The sequence below is a fragment of the Martes martes genome, assembly GCF_963455335.1.
Source record: "Martes martes genome assembly, chromosome: 3".
Lineage (NCBI taxonomy): Eukaryota > Metazoa > Chordata > Mammalia > Carnivora > Mustelidae > Martes > Martes martes.
This window is the reverse complement of record NC_137890.1, coordinates 77,650,310-77,670,349: the sequence shown is the minus strand read 5'-3', so window position 1 is coordinate 77,670,349 and position 20,040 is coordinate 77,650,310. Positions and strand designations below refer to the sequence as shown.

The window sequence follows — 20,040 nt, the reverse complement described above, 5'->3', positions numbered from 1 at the left end:
CCAACAGCTACCTCGGCTAATAGCTGAAAAGTTCGACTGCTCCTGCGTAAGTAAGATGCATGCAAATGCTTGGTCTTTAAGGAGGCCCGAAGCGGCAGGAATCTGCACATGTCCGCCAACACTGATCTGGCACAGCCTGGCACCAATGGCATTCCTCCCATCATTTTTCAGCCATGGCTACGGAGCCAAAAGGAGGGAAATGCAGGAAATGAAAGGCACCTGGGCCTCCTGTCCACAGCAAAGCCCTGAAAATTACACTTTTCCCTCAAAAACCCACTGAACATCGTTTTCCAGGGAGAAGTCTTTACCATTTCATCTGGCTGTTGCCATGGAAATCAGTAAGGAGGGGGGTTCGGGGAAGCCAGTGGTGATAACGCACTAACTCACAATTTACAGGAGTCTAATGAGAAAGGGACTCCATTGAAAAAATGCTACACCTCCACAGGAAGTAGCAGGATCAAATTGTCTGGAAATCAGGACCTTCATCTACCAAATGATCTGAGTTTTCATAAACACTTAGAACACTATCTCTGAGCTGCACCCTGAGAAAGTTTCCACAGTGACGGTTTCCACAGTACAGATTAATGTTCACTAATCACTGCAGAAACAAGACAGTTCTAGGGGCCAGGTGGGGTCAGCTGACTTAGTCTTTCAGTGGGTGAGTAAGGTAGGGCAGGAGGCCTGCAGTGAAAGCCTAAGCAGCGTGGAGCACAAACACTTGGGCAAATACCCTAGCTTTACAGACTGTCTAGCTAAATGACCTTGGCACCCTTATCTCCCAACCTCAGTTTTCCAGTCTGTAAAATGGGAGTAAGTGTACACGTTTTCTCTATTCAGAGGTCATTCTTTTTCTTCTACTGCACACATGCCACACCCAGCTCATCAGCAAATCCTGACTTTCCCTTGAGAATGAGTCCAGAATCTGGCCTGCTCTCACTGCTCTCCCACCTCTCTGGGCAGGTCACTCCAGCAACCCCTCTCCATGTGATTCTCCCCGCCCCACCCACCACAAACACACTCGGTACTTCCCAGCCCTGTTTCTGATGGCTGCTCAATCCCTAGGCAGGGCTCTCCCTGGGGGAGGGGGGTGCGCTGTTCCCTGTGCCTAATACCGTCCCACGGGCAAACGAGGCTCAGGCCAAGTCCTTCCCTGACTGGCCCATTCAAAACCAGCCCTCTCTCCACTCCTGCTCTTTTTTCTTCATTCATTTTTCTCCATAGCATCTCTGATCATCTAATATAATTTGTGTACTATCTGTTTCTCCAACTAAAATGCAAACTACATAAAGGCAGTGATTTTGTCTGCTTTGTTCTTAACGGCATTTCTAGCCCCTGGACCACCGCCTGGCACACACAGGCACTAAGTATTTGCTGGCTGGCTGGCTGGATGGATGGATGGAAATACAACCAACACACAGTCCAAGAAGAGCAGGGCTCTGGGTCAGACAGACTTGGCTCCAAATAACAGTGCTGCATAAAAATGGTTTTTGGTGTTTTGTTAGTAGTTTGAGTCCTTGGTCAAGTTTCTCAATCTTTCACCTGCCAAACTGTCAAATACAGAGTAGCAGTCATTTGTAAATCTTCAACAAGTAATTTATTGTTACATGACTGTGAACTTCCAGTGAAACAATACATAAAAGCACTCTGAATAAACTGGAAAACATTACAGAAAGGCAAGATGATCTCCCCCTCAGCATCCCAATGCACCAGGCCCAGAGCTGCTGTTTTGCGTAACTCGGCTCATATATCCCTCAGGGCAGTACTATGTGGTAGAGACTGATGGTTTCTCCAACTTCCGGATGAGTAAACTAACACCCCTCGAGGGCACGGCATGGGCGGCAGGGGTCAAGCCCGCGTCATCAGCTCCTCCTCACTGGCATGGCTGCCTCTACCAGGTCTACCCTTGTAATCAGTGATAAGACAAAAATGACTGGACGCCCCAATCTTAGTACTTCCACAGCATTCTGGAGTGAAGCAGTGCCACCCGTCCCCTGCTCCTCTTGCCTCCCTTTTCTTCCTACTCCTGATCCCAGCTCTCAGCTACATCTGCAATGATCTGATCTTGCATATTATCCTTTTCCCTTCACGATTTTGAAGCCTGTGTTCAGTTGACAACTCCTTGTGTTTCTGTCCTATAGTTTACACACATTTTATAGAGTTGGGGTTTTCAGGTCTGCTGTCTGGATGGGAGGGATTTTAATACTGCAGTCTGAGGCTGCCTCTGGGCAAAGACACTGTCCTTACACGTGTGTTTCCCTTCTGAGCCCAGAACTTCTTTAGGGAAGTATCCCTGGCACCACGCATAATACCCGGCAGAGAGAAGGCACTCAAAACCTCGTTTTTGGGGCGCCTGGGTGGCTCAGTGGGCTAAAGCCTCTGCCTTCAGCTCGGGCCATGATTCCAGGGTCCTGGGATCAAGCTCTCTGCTTGCTCAGTGGGGAGCCTCCTTCCTCCTCTCTCTCTCTGCCTGCCTCTCTGCCTACTTGTGATCTGTCAGATAAATAAATAAAATCTTAAAAAACAAAAACAAAAACAAAAAAACCTTGTTTTTTAACTGAACTGCAAATTGCTGATGAGTAAACTAAGGTTCCGAGAACTTGAACTATTTAATGGGGCTATACAATGCTGGGTCTGAGGCCGATGTCATAGTGGTCTTCCTGCTTGCCGTCCCCACCTGGCTCTCTGCCAGCCATCCTATAGCTCACTTCTACGGTAAACTGGTTTTCTGTCTGTACCTTTTTTTTCTTCCTCTTTTTAAGTACAGTTGATAGACGACGTTACTTAAGTTGGAGGTGCACCACACAGTAATTTGACAACACTGTGCTTTGTTCGCAAGTGGAGTTCCCGTCTGTTCCCATAGGACATTATTATAATGTCATGGATTATTTTCCATGTGCTGTGTCTTTTGTTCCTGAGACTTATCCAAGGTGAACTTCTTAAAACAACAGCTTCATCATTTTCACTACAAACTATATAGTAGCTATCCACTGCATTCTGACAATTCTCCTGCAGCAGTTCAAGGCCCTCTGCAATCTGACCCTACTCCACCTAGCAGACCTTCCTTCCCACCGTGTGCCAAAGCCCACAGTCACCTCTGCTGGGCAGGCCTCTGCACAAAGAGCAGGTCTATGCCACTGGCCATGTGGACCACAGGCTTCTTCACGCGACCTCATCACTCCCTCACTAAGTAAGTGTGATCTCATTTAACTTAATGGCCTCAAAATCTTCAACTACAGATCAAGGTCAGTCAATGTGACTTTTTCTCTGGGAGAATTTTACATGATGTGGAGCTACGATAAATTCTCAAAATGTACTTTAGCAAAATTAGGAGAAATGAATATATCCTAATAATAAAAAGAATACATTTGGGGCACCTGGGTGGCTCAGTGGGTTAAGCGTCTGCCTTCAGCTTAGGTCGGATCCCAGGTTCCTAGGATCGAGCCCCACATCAGGCTCCCTGCTCAGTGGGGAGCCTGCCTCTCCCTCTCGCTATGTCTGCCGCTCTGCCTACTTGTGCTTTCTTTCTCTCAGTCAAATAAATAAGTAAAACCTTTAAAAAAAAAAAAAAGAATAAATTTAATGTCTTCCTTCCTTCCCTTTGTATTGTGGCTTAAAAAAACCAAAAACACAGAATTAATTAACGATCTTAGCCATATTTAAGTGTACACTTCAATAGTGTTGTGTATTCACATGGTCGTGAACAGATCAGATCTCCAAAAATTTTTCATCTTGCAAAAGAGAAACCTTATACTAATTTTCCCTCCTTCCTACCCCCTTCCTTGGCAGCCACCTTCCTACTTTCTGTTCCTGTGATTTTAACTACTTGAGATACTTTAAGTGGGATCGTACAGCATTCGTCCTTTTGTGACTGGCTTATTTCAGTTATCATGTCCTCGGGGTTCATCTGTGTAGCATGTTGTTGGAATTTCCTTCCTTTTAGGGGTGGAATAATAGTCCATTGTACGTACACACTGTTTTCTAGATCCATTCATCTGTGTATGTGCCTGGTTGCTCCCCGCTCTTGGCCATTGTGAGTACTGCTGCAGGGAACACGGCTGTGCAGGATCTCTCTGAGATCCTGCTTTCAATTCTTTGGGATGTATACCCAGAATTGGGACTGCTGGATTACATGGTAATTCTATTTTAACTTTTTAAGGAACTTCCATACTGTTTTCCACCGGCCGCCCCACTATATAAGCTCACCAACAATGCACAGGGTTCCGATTTCCCCACATCCTCGCCAAATGTATTTCTTCTGTTGAACACACAGGCGTGGAAAAGCCATTTTGGGGCGGGGGGAGGGAGCCATTTTTTAAAACAATCTTGGAAACATGGAGCAAAGGTTGTTCTGGGTTAAAATCATTTTTAAAATCCCCCAAAGCCCTATATATACAATAAAATGGAAGCAGATACAGTGTGTTCTCTTTCCACAGAACTTCTTAAAGCTGCACTCAAGCCCAGCGAGACGACCTTTACCATCTAAAAGCCCTGTACACTGATTTTTAGCACATACCTCTAGCTCGGACCAATTATGAAACAACACACCTTTTTCCATAGAGTAAATATACAGAAATACTCTAAATCTGTATACAATGAATTTTTAAGGTGCTTGTTGAATTGTCACTGCGTCCTTCTGGAAAGGCTGTTGTTCCCTCGCACACCCCCCCACCGGGGCGCTGCTCTTGGGCTACTTTCTTCCTGTGGCACCCCCTACCTAGCTCTGTCCCGTCTACAGTCATACCTTCAGATTCAGCTCTGAATTCTCCTCTCCCCCCTTGATCCCTGCTTACTTCCTGAATGAACCGGTTGCCTCCCCAGGCCACAGCTGCCATCCAAGAATGACTCCCCAGGCCAGTCGCAGCCTGATCTGATGCAGCTTTAGGAACAAGTGGAGAGAGCCACACATCCATAGAGAACAGACTATTTTTAAGTCAGCAGGACCCCTGCAAACACAATTAGACATAATACAACCAGAGATGACCTAAGTTTTTTTTTTTTTTTTTTTTAAAGGCCAACAATAAACAGCTTCCACATTCCAAAGGGAAACATTCCTCAGGGAAGCAACAGACATTCTTCTGTCTGGACTTATATTTTGCATTGGTGAAGGGATGAAACCTGCCCACAGACTCCAAAGGTAAATTTTTATGACAGGAAATATCAAACATCACCAACAATGGAAAGTCTTATTTTATAACATGTGCCAAAGGATAAAGACTTCCTACAGGAGTCTGATTTATGCACACAGAAAACAGGTCCATGTCCTGGTGGGAGTTTTTCTCAGGACACACAACACATCTCTTTCCCGTTTGGCTATTTCTGTATGTTGAAGGGCTTTTGAGCAGAGTGATGGAACTTCAAAACCACCAGCCTGGGAGTCTAGAGACCTCGGTGTGGGTCCAAGCGAGGCCATGCGAAAAGAGATCCTGAGCTCATGGAGTCTTCGCTTTCTCATCTGCAACCAAGAGAAATGGTGCCTCTCTCACATGTCTCACGCATCTATGGGGAGGGCCGGTCACAGGACGCATGTGGAAGTGTTTTGTTAAATAAAAGGAAGGTAAAGGGCACCTGGGTGGTTTAGTCGTTAAGCATCTGCCTTCAGCTCAGGTCATAATATCGAGCTCCCTGCTCAGTGGGGAGCCTGCTTCTCCCTCTCCAGCTCCCCTGTGCTTGTGTTCCCTCTCTCAGTCATAAATTATAAATAAAGTCTTAAAAAAAAAGAAAAAAGAAAAGAAAGGTAAGAACAAACACAGTGGGCTTCACAGTCAGCCACTTGACATGAAGGTCATCCGGATGTCAGCTGTTGTCATGACGCACCTCACCCCAGCACGGACTACCTACCAAGCAGCCCTCTTCCCTCGGCTGGGGCAGCTCCTCTGAGGGGACTTCCCCTCAAAAACCTGGCTGATTGCAGGGGAATTCCTACACTTAGAATAATCTGTTCAAAACACATATTTTAGAAAACCTCCTGCTGGTCACTCAGACTTCCTCAGGTTTGAGATAAGCCCGTCTCGCTTCCCATCTTAAGAACGGAAACAGCAAACACAGCGGAGAGAGGGAGGCCAGCAGCTTGGGCTCGGGACCCTCAGCAGCTCTCCTAAAGCCACTGCTTTAGGCGCTGAAACCCTGACCACCCACAGCCACTCTTGAGCCACGGAGATGCACACAGAGGGGACAAACCGAGTTCCAGGGGGCTGACTTTGGTGTCAAAACTCGGGACACTACTTCCTCTTCAGTGGTTCCCACGCATCCAGCACCGATGGCACCCAATCGCTTGGGGAATGTTCAGAATCAAGATACCTGCCTTATGCTGGACCATGGAACCAAGTGCTCAAGGAGAGTGGGGATGTTTGCTGAGAATCCATTTTCGAAAGCACGCCAAGGGATTCTGATGCCTGGCTAACCGTGGGAACCATGGGACTTTAAGGCCAAACTTACTTAAGCCACATGCACGGATCTGTTCCAGGATGGATGGGTTCTGTTGCCTGACCATGCAGCAAGTCACAATTTGGAGAGCAACGGACCCTGATCTCATTGGTGAAAACCTCTGCTCTAGCTACTTTGTACCACTGAATGTTCCGTATATCAACAAAAAGGGCAGAATCCCTCTGTCCATGTTAACCTCTCCACACGGAGCAACATTCTCATCCAAAGAGCAGATCAAATTCTGCTTCATTGACTTTGAGGCAGCTTGACTCCCACTTCTTGGTGATGGGTTCCATGACTTTTTGGCTCTCCTCCCTGTTATTCCCTGGCCCCCTACAGCAACAATCTCGGTCTCTGATGTTCTAGAAGCATGGTAGTGCTTAAAATACTCATTACATTTATATTGTTATATTTTAGCTGTTTACAATATTCTGGCTAGCTGTTCATGTACCTATCTCTTTATATCTGTCCCCACCCCTCTCCCAGGGAAAAGGACTTCCTTAGGGAAAAGAAACATGCTTACTAGTCAGCGTCACTTGATTGGGTGAAAGGCTTGAATGAACAACTTTCATATCTGGAATTTAAAATGTTACCATCACATAAGTCACTATTATGTCTAATCTAGGCTTGCAAACCATTTCCCAGAAATAGTATTTTTGAGCCTTTTAAACATAGGAACAGCAGGATCAAAAAGGGTCCTAGATATGGACATGCCAGTCTTCACTGATAACTTTTTATAGTGTTTATGGATCTTTTAAAAATAATTCTCCCAGGATACAGCTTCCTATCTGGATTCAACTTAGGGCCACTGCTGACTTCTGCTGCCCAGAGTGGTTGGTGATGGGAGTAAGTTACATCACAACTGAGCTTCATTTACACAAAACCCCGGACAGTGGATTTTGTTTCTACAAATGGTTTAATGAATTTTGTTTTAAACTACCTATGAATCATCTTCCCTCTCAATTTAAGGCCAAAAACTTGCCCTAGAGTTGGGTCATATATATACTCTGTATCATTAAGTAAAGAGTCTGCTTGAGCTCTTCTGTCGAATGGGTATTCAGAGCCCTCAGATATCAGGATTTGGTATCCCCAAAACAATACCCCTGAGGTCTCCCCTCTACTCTCTCCTGGAAGCACAGCGGCTGGAGAGACCTCAGCTTCCTCCTGCTCTGGAAGCTTGCCCTCTGTCCTGTGTCCAATTCAGACATGGGATTCAGGCTCTGGGTTTCTTAGAGTCCTGCCACGAACCCTCAGGTTTTACCTTGGGCTTGTCCCTTGGCATCCTCTTTTTTTTTTTTTTTTTAAGATTTTATTTATTTATTTGTCAGAGAGAGAGAGAGAGAGAGAGAGAAAGAGAACAGGCAGACACAGTGGCAGAGGGAGAAGCAGGCTCCCTGCGGAGCAAGGAGCCCGATGCGGGACTCGAACCCAGGACGCTGGGATCATGACCTGAGCTGAAGGCAGCCGCTCAACCAACTGAGCCACCCAGGCGTCCCCTTTGGCATCCTCTTAACAAGCTGCTGTTCTTCCTTGGGTTTCTGGTTCTGACCTTGACCCTGTCCCCCATGCTGACGCATGTGGGTTTGTCCGGGGCTCCTCCTCACCACTTGGTTACACCCTCCACAGCTCTCTGGGCTGGATATCACCACCCCTCGCTGCACAAATCCTGAGCAGGAACCTAACTGGTTTCACCAAATCCCCGGAATGAACTCTTAGTGTGTACCAGGCACTACGCTAAACTCTTAATATAAATCATCCCGGTCAAGCCTCGTAAGCATCTTGGAATTATTACTGTCTGTTTATAGAAGAGGAAATTGTGGCTCAAAGAGGTTAAGTAACTGCTCCTAAGTGGTGGGGCTGGAATTCAAACACAGGTCTATCTGGCTCCAAAACAAGCCTGCTACACACCTGCCTCAGTCCTGCCCTCTACTTAGCTCATAGGGACAGGACCACAGCCTGATGGGGCCCATCCTCCCCGGGGCCCACGCTCCTCTTGCCTGTCCCTGGCTGGAGCTTCCTCTCGACAGAAGGGCCATCAGGCTGTGCCTCAGGTTCCCCCAGCCCCTCCCCTGCTCCCCGCCCAATCAGGGTGCTCAAATAAAAGAGAACCCACAATTTAGCAAACTCATTACTTTATCTTATGCTGGCATATCATTTAAAGTTGACTAAATACTGTGTTTGCTGTCATTTCCATTATAAACACACACACACACACACACACACACACACACACACACACACACACACACACATATAGTGACTATAGCCAGTGTATGAAAAAGTCTTTGAAACACAATGAACCAGAAAACATTCAGAGCCGGAAAAGAGAAGATTCCTACAGAACCAGCCTTCCCAGTTAAAGAGAGTTCCTTCCTTTCCTTTCCAGCCAGACTCATCAAAGGAACAGAGCCACCTGTGGGGGCAGGGCAGGAGCAGGGGAACCCTCCTGGAACACAGGAGGGGAGGCGAGTGCAAAGCCTTGCACAGAAGATTCTGCCATGCTGAGTCTCTTTCCCTACGTCGAGGGCATTCCACTCACAGCCAGAGGCTGGGTCAGGCCTTCCCTCGGCCTTTGCAGAGTGTGGGAAGAAAGACTGGGAATCTTGCCCAGGGAGTGGAGGAATGCTGAGAGGAGGAGCAGCAGGACGGTGGGGGGCTCCCAGCACTGCCCTCCCGGCCGCCTCTGCTCTGCCACGCGCTGGCATGGCTGGCTCAGCTGTAATAAACACCCAGATCCACCCAGTGGTACTCAGGATGAGTGGGGCACCCAGCACCCCTCTGGTCTCCATCCCAGCCTCATCTGGTCTGCAATGACAACAGGCTCATGGTACCCAGTTACTGAAGGGGACCCTCACAGCCACTCGGGAGGCAGGTCTGTGCTCTGAATGCATTTATCAGTGAGCAACTTTTTAGTGAAACGGGAGTACACGCTGCTCTTGTTTTCTCAATCTGCCAGACACGGAAGCCATAACCACATCCCCGTCTGCTCTCGGCCAGCACAGAACACCAACTAAGACAAGAAAGAAGGCACAAACTCTAACCTGTACTGCCCCAGTGAGGCCCAAGGCAGCCTTCAAGCTGTCAGCTGCAATTCTCATTCATTTCAGTCTGAGTTACTGGCTTGGATTGAAAGCAAAAACAGAGACAAGACTTTTAAAAAGCATCCTATTGTATCCACATTGTAGCAGTTGGCTAAAATTCTTCCTGTGAAGTACTTTCCTTCTTACTCTTTTTAAAGAATACATGCATCACAATCTATATAGCTTCTTAGGGTGAGAGCATCACATTTCCTTCACATTTAAATAGGAACTATCTTAGTGGACACCACTCACAAAAATACTGAAAAGTAAGGGAGCGGGGGACAGTGCAGTAACCAAATACGGGGCAATACCACTTTTGAAAACAGTAAACAGTCTTTTTCAGAAACCAGTTGAGAGCCTTCCATATCCCAGATTAGCAAGGAACATGTTTATATACAGCCCAACAATAAACTCTTGTATACAAGAATTTCATATAACAGAAGTAAACACCAGCACAGTAAAAACCAGATCCATAACTCACACAGGATGCTTGCTTCTTATTTTCTATTTCACACTAACAGCTATACCATAATCAAAGCCAATTTCCTTGATTTACTACTTCCACAACTAAAAGTACCCTCAGAATGCTGCACTAGGATGAATGAGCTTTCACAGACACACTTAAACTGGCAAGCAGCAGCAAAGAGAAAGCACCGTAACTTGGAAGGAAACGGAGTAGAATTAGCAATATTGCCACAATATAGTAATTCATTCTGTGCACACATACCCATGTGAAGGCTTTCCAGACTCCAGAATCTTGCTATCTCCCCTCTGGCTACCATCCTTCTCTTTGAAAAACAGCCACGTTCAGAGCAGGACTGGGGTGTGACTGAGCATCGCGGAGAATCACACAGGCTCTCAGCTACGGAAACTGCAGAAATCGCTTATTCACTGCTTTGACGCTGTGTGCACTCCCGGCCAGAGTGTGCTTAGAGGCTGACAACTCACTCACTGCTCACAGCCGCTAGGGTTAGCGGCTCCAGACATGCCAGGGATGTCAGAGAGGAAATTCTAAACTCAAGCAAAGCCTCCACGTACCAAACCCAAACACACTCACAAGCATATCAGGTGTGGTCAAGAGCCTTCGACAAAAGTGGGAGAAATGCGTTTGCTGCTTTTAATTACAATACCAAAGGCTGAGTTAGACTTTTAGAGAGCTTTTTAAAAGGTATTTATTTCACGGGGGAAAAAGCAGAGAGGTCACTGAGTTCAAAAATGGAGTTAGGATTTCATGACAAAAATCTGAGTTATGTTAATTGTAAATTTATGAAATCACTTTAAAGCAAGGATTTTGTTCAAATATATCTATGTGTGTGTGTGTGTGTGTGTGTGTGTTACTTTCACTCTACTATGTGAAAGTAATATGTCTATCTTTCATTATATAAAGTGTGCATCCTCTATAATGAAGAGAATTGCTGTTTTTTAAAGTTTCTCTCTAGATGACATACAGGTCATTTATTTCCCCCATACTCTTCACTATTTTCCAAGTTATGTCAATGAGCAAGTCTTTCTTTTACATTGTGAGACAATGATCTTTAACAAACTACACTTCCTTCAATTTCTTCATGATAGGAAGACGTTACTTTTTGACTTTATGAGCAAGATATAACATATGCAAAGTAACGATCACCCGGTGATCCCTTAATAAACAGCGGTTAAAACAGTGACAGTACCAGTTAGCAAATGCATGTTTTACACTAGTGGGACCCAGTGACCCTGGTACAATATCTGCTCTACCCAACTGCTTAGGAAAAGTTTCTAAGTCTCTAGGCAATCTCAGTTTCTGGTCTGTAGAATGGATATGACTGGGGTACCAACAACCCTGTGACGGTTATTGAGAACATAATAAAAAGTATTTAGAACAATACTGGCACTTCATTAGAGATTAATAACATCACCAATCATGCTGCCTCAACTTCAAAAGACCTAAGGTCAGTAAAACAGTCTTGGTTCCCACAAAATTCACACCATGCACTTATTAGGCAAAACTGCCTAATTAATTATACTGCCCATGTTGACTATGTGCTATATTGTAGACTGTTCTTAAGTGTTTGTAGCTATTTCATTTTTTTTTTATAAAGACTTTATTTATTTGACAGACAGATATCACAAGTAGGCAGAGAGAGAGAGGGGGAAGCAGGTTCCACGCTGAGCAGAGAGCCCGACGCGGGGCTCGATCCCAGGACCCTGAGACCGTGACCCAAGCCAAAGGCAGAGGCTTTAACCCACTGAGCCACCCAGGTGCCCTGTAGCTATTTCTACTGACTTCCTGTATCCCACCCTTCAATCCAGCTGAAGAGTTTTCTGGAGAACTCACAACTTTAATAACCCACAACAAAGGTGAAATGGAGTGAACACACACACACACACACACAATATCACACTCACAACACCACATCAGCTTCAAATTTTGCCTTTGCAAGTATTTTTTTTTAATGGTTTAAGAAAGTCAAAGTTTTTAAATGATTAATAAAATAGCTCATTCAAAATGGACCTATCTCTTCTTTTAAAAGGTGGGACTAAACTAAATTATGCACTCAAAAGCTTCCTTGAAATTGTTTTTCAGAACAGTCTCTCTCTGTAAGGTAAAGTTTCCTATATGCCACAGGGCATACTAGTTGCACAGTATGGTCCGTGCAAAAAGTCTACCTCATGAAACATGTAAATATACATTAGTAGCCACAGGTTCCCATAAACCCAAATGACCACTGTGCAACACTGTTTACCATAGAATTTCCCAACTTTATTGGGTCACAAAACTCTTTTATTCTAGTAACACATATTACTACCCACAAAGAAAGTGTGTTAGGGCCTTGCTACTCAGGGTGTGGTCCATGGACACATAGCACTGGCATAACCTGGCAGCTGATTAGAAGTGAAGACTCTGGGTCCCCACCCACATTATGTGGAATCAGAACATGCATTTTAACAAGGTCAGGGGCATTCAAATACACATTTGGGTTTGGGAAGTATTATCCTAGGCAATTCAAGAAACTCGTTCATCTGAGGCAATATTGTGAACGCTAGTGTGCCTTTTAAAAATCAATTCAGAAACTAATGAAGACCATGGAATGTGAACGGATAGATGTGGTTTTAGTTAGAAGAAAGAGGTGAAATCCTAAACATTGAGATAAAGAGCAGTGAGAAGTTGGAATTAATTCTGATGGGTATCCGTTCTAAGTTTAAATTCCAGCAGGAGGCAAATAAAATCCAGAGTGCTTTCATTTTCTTAAATTTGGGGTTCATCTGTTTGCTTTGTTGGTTGGATAAAATTGCAAGTTGTCAAAAAGAAAAAGATCTCTTTGCCACATTTCCTTGGTATTGTCCTAAGAGTTTGTTTGCTCACTTTTGCCTTTCACTGGCAGCTGGTACACAGAATAGCTCTTATATCCCAAGGAGTTTTCCAAATCCAGAGATAGAGTCAAGGCACTACACTGAGATCCCTGGGAGTTTAGGATCTTAAATCAAAGGCATTTACTAAGTAAACCTACTTTACTGCATACCCAAAATGAAACAAAGATAAAAAGGAGGAAAAAGGTAAACAAACAAAGACTGTGTTTAAATGAGGCATCTTATCAAAGGATACTGATGATACTGACCCAACAACCCTTCTAAGATATTTTTGGAAGAAGTAATACAGAGGTTTGACTTACAGCTTAATTTTTTTTTTTAGTGATTAAAGCCTATATTTACAAGATCAATAAGAATACTACAACAAAGACCTTAAGCATAGTTGAAAAAAGTCTTAAACTCCACCCCCGCCCCAACACACACATTAATCTATTCTCCTTGGATAAGACACCACTACATTATATGGTCAGGACTGGGAATTACAAACATTGATTACTGGCAACCCTGAAAGAATTAAGTAAGGGATCAGTCCCTCAGGGGAGGAGAGAAATTCAAATTATATCCTAATATCAAATATTTAGAAATCAGTGAAAATAAAGTAAAAGTTGAAAACACATGGAATGTTATGATGATTTTTCTTATACAGATATAGAAATTAAAGTGATTTTTCAGCACAGTGGTCCTAAGACCCATATATATTTACACACACCTATATGGAAAGGAAATGCCATAAAACAATTGGGGTAAGTTAGAAGTGGTACCTCAGACTCAAACCAGTGGTTATGTCTACTGCTCCAGGACTGTTTCTTGAGATTGACTAGGTGGTCATTAAGGTTCCATTTAGCTCTGAATTTGAGATCTTCTTATTTTAAATACAATATGGCATAGATTTTCTTATATGACCACCTTCTGCTTTGTGCAGAAAGATTACCAGCCCTGGTTTTCTGCTCAAAGTTTCCCAGCTGCTGCAGCTTCTTCACCAAAGCAGCAACCTTTCCTGCATGGTGGAAAGGTGTCCTTAGCCTAGGAATATCCTAGCAACTTTATGTCCCCACTATGTTTAGATACAGCCCCAGTACCAAGACAGGCACAAGACAGGAGAACGCCCAGAGGATAGAGTGACACTATTCTTCAGCACAATATCGTCAGCTTTAGAAAATGGGCTCAAGGTTGAGTAACACATCACCACGAACAGAGAAATCCCTACATCTGAGCTACAGTACAATGTCCCATTTGAGCAACGACTAACCAGAATCAAGAGTAAGAGAGAAAGAGAGAGCCCACGCAGTAGGAGGGACAGTCTCCCTGTTGATGCGGGACTCAACCCCAAGACCCTGGAATTATGACCTGAGCCAAAGGCAGATGCTTCACCGACTAACCCACCCAGGCGCCCCTGCAGCATGTGGTCTGTGTACACTCTCTCACTCTTCTCTATTACTGATATGGGGCCACAGTTCCTAAAGCTGGAATGGGGGATTCTTTAACAGGAACTAATTTGCTACATTTGCTATCAGTTATTCAAACCAATGCTCCCTTGTCCACTAGCACTTAACTAAGTATCCAGAGTATTCCGGTTATTCTGAATGGATTAAAAACAAGCCATATTATGTATCTATAGACCAGTTATGCTCTTCTCCAGGGAAATATACGAAAATATAACCAATTTCTGAAACTTGTATACATTATGTCTTCATTCAACATAATACGTAATGTAACATTTCTAGAACATAATGATCTAGCTGTAGACACTATTTCAATATGCTGCCTGCTCATGTATGGATGGCTAAGGCAGGCTCAATTAGGCCTTCCTGAAACGTGCCTCAGCAGCCAGGCTCCTCACCACAGAAGGGGAGGACCCTGTCACACAGAGCACACAGGAAATGGAGCCCAAGTTATAAGAAGCTGCTGGGTGAGAACCAGAACTTAAAGATACAGAGGATGTAAACGTGCCTCTCTTTGTCTTTTCAAAGCTACTCCTTTTCAATCTGTGGTAACGCAGACTTGAACATACAAGATGATGGAAAATTTTCTCAGTGGCAAATAAACCCTCCCATTTGCCCTTACTCCATGCCCCAACCTCCCCCAAAAAGACACTCTTTCCGAGTACTGTTTATCATAATGTTTAGACTTCAGAAACAAATAAAAATTGCCCTTTAAAAGAAAAGGTAAGGTCTTCATTTTACGACCTCTGTTTCTCCCATCTTCTGTAAACACCATGTGTTTGTTTTCTTCCCATCCTTCCGGACCTAGTACGTATTTCATATCTGTTTTGTATTTATGTATTTGTCTTTACATCCTTAAGACTGAGCGGGTTTCAAACATAACAAGAGCAAAATAGGTATTGGATGAATTTCCCTTTCTTCTTTTGTTTTAATTAAAGGCAATTATTAGGGCATGGTCTTAAAAGCCAACACACAGGTATACTTCTGTGCACATAAAAAAATCATTTTGTGTTTTGTTCCACCTTCCACCTGGAAGACAGACGGTGGAATGGAAACAGTCTGGGATTCCAAGTCAGCCTGATCTGGTCTCAATGCCAGCTACACTACTTATAACTGAAATCTTGCCTAACTGAGTGAGGAAAAAGGTCTGAGTAGTTTTAAGCCTTGTTGAATTCATCTCTGAGAACAACATGGACAGAGTACAAGCACTGTGTGGTTGTTTGCTACATGTTTAGATCTCTTGGCTCTCCTTCAGGGACTTGTAATAGTCTTTCCTCTACTATTAAAATCCAGTTTCTGAAACTTGCATTGGACACAGGATATTTGGATGACTTTTTACTTTTTTTAATCTAGAAAGATTGAAGAAATCCAAGTTTTAGAACTGAGCATGCTTGAACTGTTAAAAATGCAATTTCAAGAGTTTGCTGGGAAAAGGTGAAAAACTTTGTTTTTTTTTTTTAAGAGAGACTAAAACATTATATTCCTTTTTAAAAAAATCCTGATTATAGGCAGTGATTAAGGCATGAAATACCAGCGTAGATAAAACTCCTACTGGAGCTAACAGCATCTCTAAAACGCAGGCACTAGGGTTCAAGGCACTGATGTCCATGTTTGTAATACTTGTTCCTGTATACGGAATAATTTCTAAATTCCTCTGACTGTGGAATCCACACTGTCTCACAGCATGGTCAGCACTGATTTTAACATGCTCAGTGTTAGCAGGCAGGAAAACATTTTTCCTGCAAGTACGTGCCTAAAGACAAGTGAACTGAGTCATCCTGTTTCACAAATAAATACAAGCACTGCCCAGTAAGTATCCTCTTGGTAATAAAGTATAAAAGCGAGACAGGGAAGGGAGAAGAGAACTAGACCAGACTCATGACATCCACATAGGGCAACCAAAACTCGCTCTCGCCAATCCTTCAACCTGCTTTCCCAAGAAATGTTACCATCAGTAACATTTACATTTACAGTTACTGTCAGTAGGTACTAAGTAAGCAAGATCTGATTTTGTATTTTCTGACTCATTACTGAAAGAAAACTTTTGAAAAGCAGCTGCAGAAAGAGATAATCCAAACAATAAGAGATCAGACAAAAAGGTTTTACAGTTACTTCAAGTCATCAAATATGCCTTAATACTGGCTATTGTGTTTCTTTTTCTCTTTTGCTTTAACAAAAAAACTTGGTGGAGTCTCTAAAGTGATACTTTGGAACATGCTTAGATAATGCCTAAAATCTTGGGTCAAGATACTCAACATAAAAAAATTCTTTCTCTTAAAATGTATTTTAAATTTGCTTAACCTACATTTGGATAATAATGAAACAGAATATTGTTCCATAAAGATTCCTAGTTCTCTAGGACTTTACTCATTCAATTAAGTGACTTGTCTAAGATTAAACTGCTGGTTAGTGCACTTAAATAAGTAACTCAGAACTCTGGCTGGAAACATGGCCCACTGGTCCTCACTACTTGTCCCCTGTGTAAGGAATACATCCTTCTGATTCTTTGCAAGAACGATAGCTTGTATTTGCTACACATTTACTGTGCACCATGTCATCCTCACACATTGGTGTGGTATGGAACAAAGGAGGACATTAAGACACTGAGGTTAAGGTCACATAGCCAGTCAACAGGATTAGGATTCAAATCTGTTTTCTTTCTTTTTTTTTTTTCCCTTTTTTTAAGATTTTATTTGTTTCTCAGAGAGAGAGATCACAAGTGAGCAGAGAGGCAGGCAGAGAGAGAAGGGGGAAGCAGGCTCCCTGCTGAGAAGAAAGCCCGATGTGGGGCTTGACCCCAGGACCCTGAGACCATGACCTGGGCCGAAGGCAGAGGTTTAACCCACTGAGCCACCCATGTGCCCCTCAATTCTGTTTTCTGACCCAAAGATCTGTCAATGAGAAAATTAACTTTCATAACAGTAAATTAGAATAACAAATTAGAAATAGTATCAACAACAGCAAACTAAGGCAAAGGAAAAAAATGTATTTTCTTTGTTTTGACCAGGTAAAAGAATAAATCTAAAGTGTTTTAACAAATTTATTGACTTCATCGCACAACTTTTCAAAAAAATTGTTTTAGGAATTTCTTACAACTTATTTAATTAAAAAATCAAGAGTTAAAACGGCATAAACTTTTCTGGCCTCCACCTCCTTAATCTTTGGGTATTATTTCATAACCGTAAATCAAGGAATGGAACTTTCTGGTGCATACTTACTATTACTATTTCTTTCAAAAATATTTCAGTAAAAATAAACACAGACCCATCTGTATCCATGAGCTTTCAGGTACTGTAAAGCCAAAATAATTTTTTAATAAGGTAGTAAGACAAAAGTTTTTTAACTAGCCCTAACATTTATGGGAAATGAGAAACAAAATTGATAAAACACTTCTGTACTAAAACTTAAGGTCCTGACTTCCCCCACGGCCTGGCAGCTGCCCTCCCACTGCATTCTGGCTCTGCCCTCCCAGTGAACTCAAGCTGCCTTTGCCAATCAAGGTCAACACTGTCCTTCCTGCCACAAATCCAATGTGTATCTTTCAGAGTGCCCAACTTCACTCTGGATACATCTAACACTGCCTGCTAACCACTCTGTCCCTGAAACCGGGCTTCCTCTGACATCTAGGACACCACTTACCAGTCTGGCCATTCCTTTCCTATCGTCTTTGTGGATTTTGTTTTCCTTTACTGGTCCCCAAATGTTGCTGATCCTCTTCTAATTTTTCACATACACCCTGGATGATAACACTGCTTCCAATAGCTTTAAGAACAACCACTCATTTGCTGAGGACTTTCAGGTCTTTACTTCTTTCCGGGGTCTTCCTCCTCAATATCAGACTATTATGATGAAGGGCACGGTGCAAACATCTTCACTTAGTTGTTGCACCTGTGTCTCCAATTCAACATGCCTGGAACAGAATGGAGCCCCCCACTCATATGCTATTCTCTTACACTCTCCAACACCAAGCACCTGCGATTCAGCACCCAAAACATCCAATTGGCCTGACCTCCAAATTTTCATTTCTCCAGGACTATGGCCATGTGGTCTCTTTCTCTCTCTCTCTCTTTTAAGATTATTTATTTAGAGAGAGAATATGAGTATACAGGTGGTGAGGGACAGAGGGAGAGAGAGTCTTGAGCCTTAAGTGCACAGCCCAACCCAAGGCTTGATCTCAGGACCCTGAAATCATGACCTGAGCTGAAACCAAGAGTCAGAGGCTTAACTGACCCCACCACTCAGGTGCCTCGACTATGGTCTTGTTCTTAGATCAGGGCTCTGTCCACTTGATTTAGCAATGACTCTTCCTGTCTGCAGGAAGGGCACAATCTAGCCAGCCATGTCTCTAAAATGCAAATCTTAGCACCCTGCTCCACTTAAAACTCTAATATGGCTCCTCGTTGCCCCCAGGCTAGTCTAATCCCCTCTCCTGGAAGCGTGGAATGGGCAGGCTCCTTACCTCTGATCTCTAGACTAGACTTATCTCTCAACACTCCAATCCTTCCCTCACCTCCTCCTGCTACAGCCAGGAGACTCAATGAAGGGGTCCTCCCACTGGTGCAGTCGGACTGCCTGAAAACCCCAAGTCAAAAACATCACACCTGCATTTATGCCATAAATGTCTTAACTTAAAACATATAAAAGAGCAATGCGTTAATCTTTGTTATCACAAAGGACCAGAGGTCTTTATGTATAATTATCTGACTGGAATTCTGCATTCTTTCTTGCCTAGGTCACACGAGAATGTGTCAACTGTGATTTTCAGCTCTGGTTTCTTTCAACTACAGTAATAACCAGAGACACTTGTGAAGTATTCTGAGTAAACATTCCTGGATCGATTGATCTTTCTTTTCTTTTCTTTCTTTTTTTTTTTTTTACAGCTATCAATTCTCATCTAATTGGACAGAAAATAATTTTTGGCAATTCACCTTTATTGAATCTCTACAAAATACTCAGCCTAGTTTTCACAGAGCTGAGTCTCTATAGTCTTACATTTCATTTGTTTGTATATCTAAGTAAGATCTACAATTATAATAACTGATACAGCTGCCATAAATGGGTTTGGAGGCATGCCCTTGACTCCTGGTAGGATACAACTCAAGCAGGGCCGAATGAGTAGCCTACTAAGGCAAGCCCTCAGGACGCTGCAGGCTCCAGTCAGCACGTGCAGGACACCTTGAATCTGAGAGGCCTGCGGATCGGGTAAGAAATATGCTCTCCTTTCTCTGGCTTCCACCCTTTGCATATGCTATTCCTTCTGCCTGGAACATACCTTTCCCTCACAACAAACCTAATCTAACTTCTATTCACCCTTCATGTTGTCACGGGAGAGACTTCCTTAGCCCAGCAAACTCCTAGAAGCCTGTGCCTATCAATTTTGTCTTTTAGAAACTAGCTAATTGCTGGAACAGGAAAAGAAACATTTGGAGGATGACCTTCCCCTGACCCCAAGCAGGACTACCTCTGCCCAGGTGAAAGTGCCCCAGAGTTACCTCAGCTTCTTTATGTTAAAATCCCTGCTCTGGGAGGGGCATAAGCTTCATTAGCATAACATACAATATATGTATGGGCATGTTTTCTGAGTGCACATGTGCAACTTTAGGTCTGTCCATTACAGGCAAGGATGAGGTCTCCCTTTGAATATTCCTTCCAAACCCCAAGAGAAGGAGCCTGCTTACCTGTGTGGGGAGGCATGGCTTTGGAAATTATCCTGTATTCTCTTTATTTACTATAAATAAAGATGA

General features: G+C 43.4%; 1 protein-coding gene across 3 annotated transcripts in view; it reads right to left on the bottom strand.

Moving 5' to 3' along the window:
* Nucleotides 1-20,040, bottom strand: part of SPATA13 (spermatogenesis associated 13) — an 84,924-nt gene that overhangs the window by 22,617 nt on the left and 42,267 nt on the right. Inside the window, exon 1 of one of the 3 annotated variants that reach the window (XM_080798394.1) lies at nt 10,231-10,355. The exons of the other annotated variants lie outside the window; for them this stretch is intronic. Coding sequence (XP_080654520.1) covers nt 10,231-10,285 — 55 coding nt within the window. The 5' untranslated portion in view covers nt 10,286-10,355. Of the gene's footprint in view, nt 1-10,230; nt 10,356-20,040 lie in introns of those variants that run through there. 3 annotated transcript variants of the gene reach the window in all.